At 45.3% G+C, this 9,734-nt stretch overlaps 1 protein-coding gene across 1 annotated transcript in view; it reads left to right on the top strand.

The window, feature by feature from the left end:
- The first annotated feature begins 562 nt into the window (after positions 1 to 562).
- Positions 563 to 9,734, top strand: part of LOC139336939 (cGMP-inhibited 3',5'-cyclic phosphodiesterase 3A-like) — a 44,086-nt gene continuing 34,914 nt past the window's right edge. The window contains exon 1 of the mRNA XM_070971258.1: positions 563 to 1,224. Within this exon, the coding sequence (XP_070827359.1) occupies positions 1,153 to 1,224 (72 nt within the window). The 5' untranslated portion in view covers positions 563 to 1,152. The remainder of the gene's footprint in view (positions 1,225 to 9,734) is intronic.

Raw genomic sequence — 9,734 nt, 5'->3', positions numbered from 1 at the left:
TGTGAAACGCCGGGGGTCGCGTTTTTGGTTCACTGGATGACTACCAGAGGACAACTCAACAGTAGACCAAATGTGATGGGGAAGGTCTGAATCACAAAAGTAAAAGAAAAGTTGTGAACCTCACATTCGCACACTTAGTGAACTTTCATTTGGAGGCTGGCGTCACTGAGCAATATTTTGGTGTCAGCTGCGCACAGAGAACATGCATGATCGAGGGGATTACAGGTGGACCATGTAGGCTGAGACGATCACAGAGAAGCCTAATCTATTATTATCATCCCGGGCGGTCAGCGCAGCAGACTGAGAGCGATGGCCTTGGAGGCAGACAGCGACAGAGGTTCATCAAGAAGGGCTCATGAAAAATATCCCCGGGCGGCGTTGGAGCGCAACGGCTACGTGAAGACATGTGTCACCCCGCTGTACCAGGACGCAGGGAGCCAGTCGTGGCTGAGACTCGCCGTGACATGGACTTGCCGAGGAGTGTCGTCTGCGGTCTACGTCGCCTCCGTCTCCGTTATTCTCGCTCTGCTGCTCAGATTGGTCGACTGGGATGCAGGCTGCAGCAGCAGCAGCAGCGGAAATAGCAGCGGCTCCGGCTCTCGTCTTCATTTCGCGGCGGGCTGCGCTGTGGAGCTGATTTTCACTGCGTGTTACTGCGTCTCCCCCGTGTTTACACTCGTATGTGCCTTCTTCTTGGTCGGGCTGTATCTTATTCGCTGCGGGGTGCTCATCCGTACCGCGATTTTTTTGTTAGCGGTGTGCCACTTGGGCGAAGTCGCGGCGCAGTCCCTCCTGCGCGGCGCCGAGGAGCAGCTGCTGTCCCTCCCCGCAACCCTGGTAGTCCTCGGCTGCCTGGGCAGCGGGGCTTTGCTGGTCGTCCGGCTGCGTCTGGGAGTGTCCATCCTCGTCTTCATTAGCGTCATCAGGGCCGTCTCCCTCGTCTCTCTGAGCAGAGTCCGGGCCAGCTGGAGACCCTACCTGGCCTACCTGCTGGGGCTGCTGGGGGTTTTGCTTGCGAGGTATGCTGACCGGCTCCTGCCGGCCTCAGGGACCAGCGGGACGGGGTGCTGTGGCTCTGTGACCGGGGCGAAGGAGGAGGACATCCCTGTCTTCAAAAGGAGACGGAGGTCCAGCTCCATAGCGGCCTCGGAAATGATGGCTCACAGTCAGAGCAACAGCAAGTCCCACCGCAGGACTTCGCTGCCCTGCATTCCGCGGGACCAGGTAAGTCCTGATCAACTTTGGACGGCTGAACTAGAGCATTTTGACTATTTGGCTATTGCTTCGCTCATGACCTTTGAACTACTGGATCTATGGCCTAACGCTTTGTGGTATCTCCTCTCTGTCGCTGATGGCATGTGTGACAGCTTTACGCGCGTCCGCTTCATGCCAACAAACCGCGACAGCATAGATTGTTATTAAGACGCTTTATTATTACAATACGAATGATTTGTTTGCTCCGTAGACCTTCATCTACACTTCATGGGAGCTATCAGTCGTACAGTATGTGTGTGATTTACGCCTCATTTGGTGTTTTCAATCGCCTCATCTCCTACACGGCAAACACTGCTGTTTACCGTCTCTCTGACACTGCTGTTAATTTGGTCATCATCATTGTGCTGTGCGCGCTGTTCGTCCTGCTGATAAGCAAATGGATGGTGCACTTAGCGTGCCGAGTTACTGTGTGCCTGCGTGCGTGCGTGCGTGCGTGCGTGTGTGTGTGTGTGTGTGTGTGTGTGTGTGTGTGTGTGTGTGTGTGTGTGTGCATAGGTGTGAGGTCACGTCCAAGTATTTTGAGAGCCTCTGTTTATCGTGGGTGCTGGCCAGTTGTGCGGTGCACGTGTTCCCAGACTTTACACACGATGGAGCCAAATTTGATACAACGGTGTCCTCACAAGAACCTCCTCTTGTGTTGCCTGCGCGATTACTGCAGGAGTGTCAGTGGAAATAACAGCAGAGAGCACCGTGAATAGTTAGTTAGAGTGTGGGCTTTACCACTCTGTGCTTATTCTGATGCGTTGATTAAAGGGAAATTTAAGCATTGGTGTTGTTTAAGTTATTGATCCTGGAGCCGCCTGAACTTTGTATTTAATTTGATTTAAGTTGTTTTTTTTTTTTTTTTTTTTACTCTGAGGCCAGAGAATGGCTTGATGGAGATGTAGTGATACAGGGAGATGTTAACAGCGTGTTCCAGGGTAATTAGCTCGATGTGACCAAAAATCCATGAATGAGGTGGACGCGCGCTGCCCTGAATACTGGTTCAATGAGCAAACTTGGAGCTTGAAGCATGTCCCCGTTTGTTCATCCAACTCGAGCTGCTCACGTCCCAAAATAGCGCCGATTTCAGCTTCTGAACACACTTCCTTAATTTGTGTTGGTTTATTTGTGATTGAAAAACACTTATTTTTGGCGCGTGAGTGTGACGCTGTTTGGGATCATTTTCTATGATTCAGCATGTCAACATGTGCTTCATGCTCTGGTTTGAATGTGCAGGTGCAGAGATGTGGAGGTGACAGCAAGATCTCATCAGATGCTTTTGACTGTGACTGACGCCTGGTTGTGGACTAGTATACAATAATAAGAATAAGAATAAGATTAAGAATAAGAATAATAACAATAATTTTATAGTTTTGCATATAATGCCTTTTTAAAACTGAATTGTATATATTATTTGTTCAGAGTTTATCCTTTGGAAGTCCTTCATAAAACCTTTTGTATATTGACTTTTTTCCCCACAATATTACTTTGATTTACAAAACAAAAAGCAGCCTATTCCACATCTCCTCCTGTATGAACTGAGGTTCTTTGCTCAATCTACAATCTTAAGCTTAACCTTACAGAAAGTTGAGTGTTTCACTAAAAAAGTGAGATCCACTTTAAAGCACTTTTGAGACATGGCACACGCTGCAGGATTAGACTCATATCCGCATCAAATCTTCATTTTGTGCTTTGAATGATATTTAGAACCACTGGCATGAGCAAAGACATTTTACCATTATCAATCTATTTGATAGCACAAATGTGTGGAGGGAAACACAAGACTGTAAATGCACTGTTAAAATAAAAATCTTAAAAAGTAAATCCTATAGTTTGAAAGGAACAGCCAATGAGAGCGAGCTGCTTGGGAAGCATCACCAACTGGATGTTGGTGTAGAACAGAAACATGGCTGCCAACAGCACAAATGGGACTTTTGCCTTTTTGACAGTAAAAGAGGAGGAGAGCACTGTGGAACTTTGGCAACAGTGAGTGTTTGTTAAATGTCTCGTGCACGACGCACCACAACACACGACAGTCCGCCTCATGTTTATCTTTTTCATATCGCCACTCTGAAATTGTTTTTGGGGCAGTACAACAAACTCGTTTCACCACTTCAAGCAGGAACAGAGAGCTCAACTGTGAGTCTGAGACGAGCAGACAAGCCACATCGACTCAGTGCATCATCACCAAATCTTTGTACATATTTTCTCATGTCGTCAAGAATATCGTTATCACAGAAGTATTCTGATATATCCTGATATTATTTCAGGACATATCGCCCACCCTAATCTGTCATTACTGTCTGAGGTCTCCCACTTTTTTTAAAATCAGTTAAGATTTGAAAATCCTCCAGTGTGTACCAGGCATGAGATAAACATCAAGGGATTTGAGGGGAATAAACGACCAGCGTGGGAGATGGAGATGGCGATCCACACATGCGCTACCGTGGGGATTCACAGTGATCATCCTGAGTGGGTGAGCTCGTGTCGTACTCACCCATGTATGGCTTAGTGAAAGAAGCAGCGTAATCCTCGCTGATTACGCTGGTCTTTTTCCCGTGTTTGCAACTTTGCCCAGATCTCATTTGTAGATTTTGAGGTTTGAGAGGGACTGAAAATGTGACAGAGAAAAAAGCTTAGCAGCAGTAATTAACTGGCTCATCAGTTCCTTCCTTCTGATTTGTGGTGCAACTGTGATTGAAAGAATAAATGCTGAGGGGTATGTACACCTCACAGTGGGATGATGGGTGACTCTGCTCATTGTTAGAAGTGGGTGCCATGTGTGAAAGCACCTTTAAAGCCTTGTTATTGTCCTGGATATTTAAAAAGGAAATTTCATCAGATCAGATTTGTTCCATCTAAATTTTTGTATTATTATTTTTTGGTTTTCTTCAGCCTTTATGAAAGAAGTCTAAAACAGTGCAGTTTAAGACTGTGCTGGTCTGCACATAGTGTGTGAGGGTGAGTTAACAATGGCCCTACCACAACACATCAAACACACCTTTCAGACTGCCCTGATCTAGAATTACACATATTGTCCCATCGCCCATTTTTCAGTCTTTCATTTGGAAACTGGAGCTGATCCCACATCAGCTGTCCAACTCTTGATGCTTGGTTGTTCATTGCTAATTGGTATCCAGGGAACGGTGAGTTAGTGGACTATCTGTACTATTAGACCAGCTCCATTACCCGTTCAACCCACCATGTCTGGAACAGGGCTCGTGACAAATTGAACTTTGAAACTTAAAAAAAAAATGAAGGGCACAGGGAGAGCAAGAGACACACAAACAAACAGATCGCACTTTGGGTTACCACCAGACTAATACCATTCTCTAGACTTTTGATTTGTTTTACTTGGAGTTGTAAATATAAAGAGTTTACTGAAGTCTGTGATCAGTATAATACAGAACAAGGTGTGCAGGTGTCCAAAAATAATGGAGTCCAGTGTCCAACCATTTGACGAATCGAGTTCATGAGATTGGACTGTTGTTATTGTAGCCTGCAGTACGATACACCTGGTTAAACTGTGTTTGTGGTATCCCTGTTTAAAAATATTTTAATGAACACCTGCCATCCAACCAGATGTGGCCGAAGTATTGTAGAATATGGTCATGCAGAATAAGGCATTAATAGTGCTTTATAATGACTAATAAAGATCCAATATGCTACTAACATGCATACTAATGAGCAGCTAGTTAATGGTGGATATGTGTACCTTAATATAAGGTGCTACCTCAGTAGTTTACAGAATGTATAGTATTTGCCGTAATGACATTCGAGGCCTTTACTTGGTGTGCAAATTAAAGCTGTGCAATCCTATACCCCTTAGTGAGTATGCTGCAAAATGATGATTCATGAGTCAAAAGTGCAACGCTTACTTTAGAGTAAGCCACTGAGTGATTAATACTAAGATGAACACGTGAACATGGGAGTGATTTTAGACACAGCCCCAGTCTGCACATCAAACCGCCCCATATGGGATCATGACCCCGAGGCTGAGAAAGTGAGACACGCTACCACAATCATTCAATATTTAATAATTCGATAATACCTTTCCAGATGCCTCTTACCACTACTGCATGTTGTCAAACTGAAATGAACCTCTGTATGAACACACGTCTCGTCAGCCATGCCCCCTTTTGGAAGCTGCCATGTGTCCTTTCACTTGAAGTGTTATAGAAGAGACTTTTAAAGACATTTAACAAATGAGTCAGACCAGTTATTTGACTTTTCTTTCTCTTACCCGCTCCTTCTTTCTCTCTTAAAGTTTCTCTGTGACACAAACACACACAGTTTGTAGGTACAGTTTATCCATACGCTAGATAATGAAGCTCTCCAGAGTGCAGTTGTACCTGAGAGAAGTGGGGGTTTTCATCAAGCGTTGGTTGTGCAGTATTTATGAAGCAGGCTGGTGCAGCCTGCCAAGCCAGAGGCAAGACAGGCACTCTGCTGAACTGGAAGCTGGAAAATAGCATCGGCTCGGCTCCGTGACTTTATTTCTGTCATTTTTCTTTCTTTTTTTTTTTTCAAGGTGAATGGGATTTATTGTTTTGGTGTTGTACTGCTTTGTAGAGCAAATTAGCTCATATTAAAGTAATGAGAGGTTTCTACACTGTCAACATGAAGCAGTCTTAAGTCTTAATATTAGGGGATTGATGAACTTTCTGCACTCAGCCCAGTTGTTTGTGTTTTAGCCATGGTCTCATTGGGACAGGGGATTTTGGGGGGAAAGGCCTCTGGAAGTGGTTTTTGAGTCACATGCAATTGAAAAGCATTCGGTCTATACAAGATAACGACAGCCATAAATAGACTGTCTAAAAAAAGCATTGTTTTGTTTTTTTATGTTTCATCTTGCAGTTTTCTCTCCCTCTCTATTGCACAATAGGTTGTTACAGAAGTGTCATGAGAAGCAATGCTAAGTTGCACTACACTGTAAGTACAAGCTTAGGCTTAGCATGGTGAGACAAATTAGCTTTCTTGTACTTCTGAAACCTTTGGTTATTTAAAAATAAGGGCTGACCTTGAAGGCTATAATGTGTCACATAACGGGCTCTATTTTCAATTCTGCTGCCAGCGCAGCGCAGGCGCGGCGCAAAGTCAGGTCCGCTTCACCGATGGTGCGTGGCGGCGCAGACTTTGGTATTTTCGTGCACTGTGCCGCTGGCGCATCTACTCCCTCTTCTCATCTCAGTCCCACACAGCAGCGCAACTCGGAAAGAGGGAGAAGGCGTGGAGTGGGTTTGACACAGCGGAGTCAAATCTTCACCAATCACACCAGCTCCTCGCCTCACCTTTAAAAAGGTGGCGCAAACCGAAATGAACGAAAATCCAAATCCGCCGGCTGATTATGCCGACACCACCCCCTACTGTGCCGCAATGCCCGTCCTGGCGCACCTCTGTACGCCTCGGTCTACCAAAATACCAAGTGCGCCGTGCGCCTGCCTGCACTGCACAAAAATACCACTGCGCGGGGTGCGCAGCCTGCGCCGTGCCGGCAGAGCCCAATATCTTCATCGTCTAATTATCATATATGGTATATGCATCAGAGTCAGTACCGCACCGCTTGTGGAAGCATTGTAGGCACCTGCATAACAAGTGGTTGATTTTTTGCTGTCTGCAGAGATGCCCCCTAGAAACCAACCATGAGCAGATCTAAAAGGTTGTATTATGTCTCATTAGAATTTGCTTACTTGATGTGTGGTCTAATATTTTTCCATTTCCCTTTCACTCTGATACACTAACAGCAGTATCTAGCATAAGCTGCGCTGTATAAATGGATAATAACTAGTGCTGTCAGGCGATTAAAAAAATTAATCTAATTAATTACAGGATTTGTAATTAATTAATCTAATTAATCGCATTTTAATCTCATATCTGCTAAAGGTCCCCAAATAAAGAATTTGAATTCTAGGACATTACAATTCACTGACATTCACATTACAGCTGGTGAATTCCTTTCACCACTGTAGTTCTCGATGGTAGCTGGAAATTAGAGTCAGATGACGCTATCTGAAACGCCTCTTTTAGGCCCTCGTCTTCCACGATTGAAATTGGCCTGCAATCAGCAGCAACCCACTTTGCGATTGAGTTTGTCAGTTTTTCTGTCGTGGCTTTGCTCATTCGTTTTCCTAACTCAGCAAGTGTGGGTTGGCGGAGTGAGCTCACGGTAGCACTAGCGGCACTAGCAGCAACTACATGTTTAGCGTTTAAATGATAATTCAGGCTGGAGCGGCTACGGTGATAGGAAAATTCTTTTTTACGCTCTCCGGTGTCGCATCCACGTCTGTTGTCACCCTGCTTTTGACTAGTGGCGCAGGTAGGATGCAGCCTACGGGTCACTCAAAGGGCCAAATTTAAAATGCTTGCGCATTGACTTGCCACTCATGATTAATTGCGTTAATTTTTATAGCGCGTTAATTTGCAGCGTAATTAATTAATCTAATTAACGCGTTAAACTGACAGCCCTAATAATAACCAACCACACCTGTGCATGATTTGTAAGGCTGTAAATCCTGTCACTGTTTAGCCCAGAATATATCTGAGCTGCAGGTGGCACCATTTTGTCTGCTATATTTCATCATCTTTGTGAGTTTGTCCATCTAGCTCAGCTTCCTCCAAATGCAGACTCATTTGCTGTTTATATGACATCACCTGACTTCCTTTTCTGCCGTCATAATCACTACGTCCACTTGAGATCTCCACCTAACAATAAATATGGGTCTCAATAACCTTCTTGCACAGTCGACCTATACTCCTTTTCTCTAGTGAGGACTTGTTGTGTAAAAGCTCTGGACTGTCACTGTCATGAAATGAATGCGTGCACATGTCATACAAACTCCACAAGGCATTCGCCATCTGTATACTGTACCCATCACACATCTAAGATACGGACGGGACACATGCTTCTGCTTGTGTGCGTCAAAAAGAAAGAGGTACAGAGGAGCAGAAAGGAAGATATTTTTACCTATAAATCACTGTATTGTAATCTCATATTTTATATACTGGTTGTTCAACTAGGTAGCTAAATATATCCATATATCATGTAGCCCTGTGATCGGGTATAGTTAATGGACGAATGGATGGATGGATACATCATGAATGCACCCCTCTGTAGAAAGCTTGAAACTTATAACAGTCTCTCAAAGAATGATACTTTCATCCAAGATACATGTAAATCAATTATAGATAAAACTCCTAGTATTAATTTATCAGGAAATAAGACAGATGAATGCAAATTCAATCAGGAGAGAGGCTTCAGTGCATAATCGGATGAAATATCAACTGTCCTACTCACAGGGGCTCTTGATTGTTCATTGCTAAAAGAAGGAAATGAAAAGAAAAAAGTGAGATAAAGTGAAGCTTCAAAGAGTAGTGCAGAGCAGAGAGAAGGGGTGAAGAAGTGGAGTGGGATGTGCAGAAACTGGCTAAGGAGTTTGTGAATTTAGTAGCCTGTGTTGCGAGAGGGGCAGCCGTAGCTTTTTTTGAATGGATCGTTTCATTCAAAGGAAACTCTGAGAAAAACAGCAAAGGAAGACAGACGTGGAACAGGGCAGGAAAGGTGGGTTGAAAAAAGATGTGACTGAAAGAAAAGAACACATTGGCATCAGTACAGGCTGCATCCAGCCCCAAGCAACCGTCAAATAGCCGAATGTGTGTGTGAGAGGAGGTGGAGGAGGATGGGAGGCGGACAAGCTAGCTTGAGGGGGCCCTAATGCAGGAGCCGCTGCATGAGAGAGGAGCAGGGAGGGCGTGAGGGGAGGGGAAAGAGAGAGTGTTGAAAGATTTGTTGGGGAGGGTGAGGAAAAGAGGGGGAGTGAGAGGAGGTTTGCTGCCAAGCACAGCAGAAGTGTTGATGGTAAAAGGACAACTATCTGGTCCCCGTGTTCACCCTCTCTGCTGCCGTTCTAGACACACCGTCACTCTGAGCGCTCACACCGACTCACAGACGCACCGTCGAGGCGAGTTTGTGTCGGTCGCATGTGGATTGTGCGACAGATATTGCGTTTGCGTGTTTGTTTCCATGTAATGTGAATATGGCTCTATGCCATGTGCTCCCACAGAGAGAGGAGAGGGGCGGGGAGGGAGAGCAAGAGCAAGAAATATGTGTGTGTGTGTGTGTGTGTGTGTGTGTGTGTGTGTGTGTGTGTGTGTGTGTGTGTGTGTGTGTGTGTGTGTGAGAGAGAGAGAGTGGCCTCCACAGCTTGCTTCTGAAAGTCAGCAGCAAATAATTTTAACCTGAACTGGCCACTACTGTATACACGTGCTCACACACACACACACACACACACACACACACACACACACACACACACACACACACACACACACACACAGTGGCTTCCCTGCTGGCTGTCCAAATGAGGTTTGGTGGCCTTGGACAAGGATTGCCTTGTTACTCGCTTCAATGGTGTGTTTTAGATCCAAAATATGCTTGGTGAGAGGTGGGGGGGTGGGGGGGTGGGGGGGGTTGGCCTGGG

Source organism: Chaetodon trifascialis, chromosome 9 (genome assembly GCF_039877785.1).
Source record: "Chaetodon trifascialis isolate fChaTrf1 chromosome 9, fChaTrf1.hap1, whole genome shotgun sequence".
Lineage (NCBI taxonomy): Eukaryota > Metazoa > Chordata > Actinopteri > Chaetodontiformes > Chaetodontidae > Chaetodon > Chaetodon trifascialis.
Note: the sequence above shows the minus strand (reverse complement) of the source record. Positions and strands in the feature narration are given on the sequence as shown.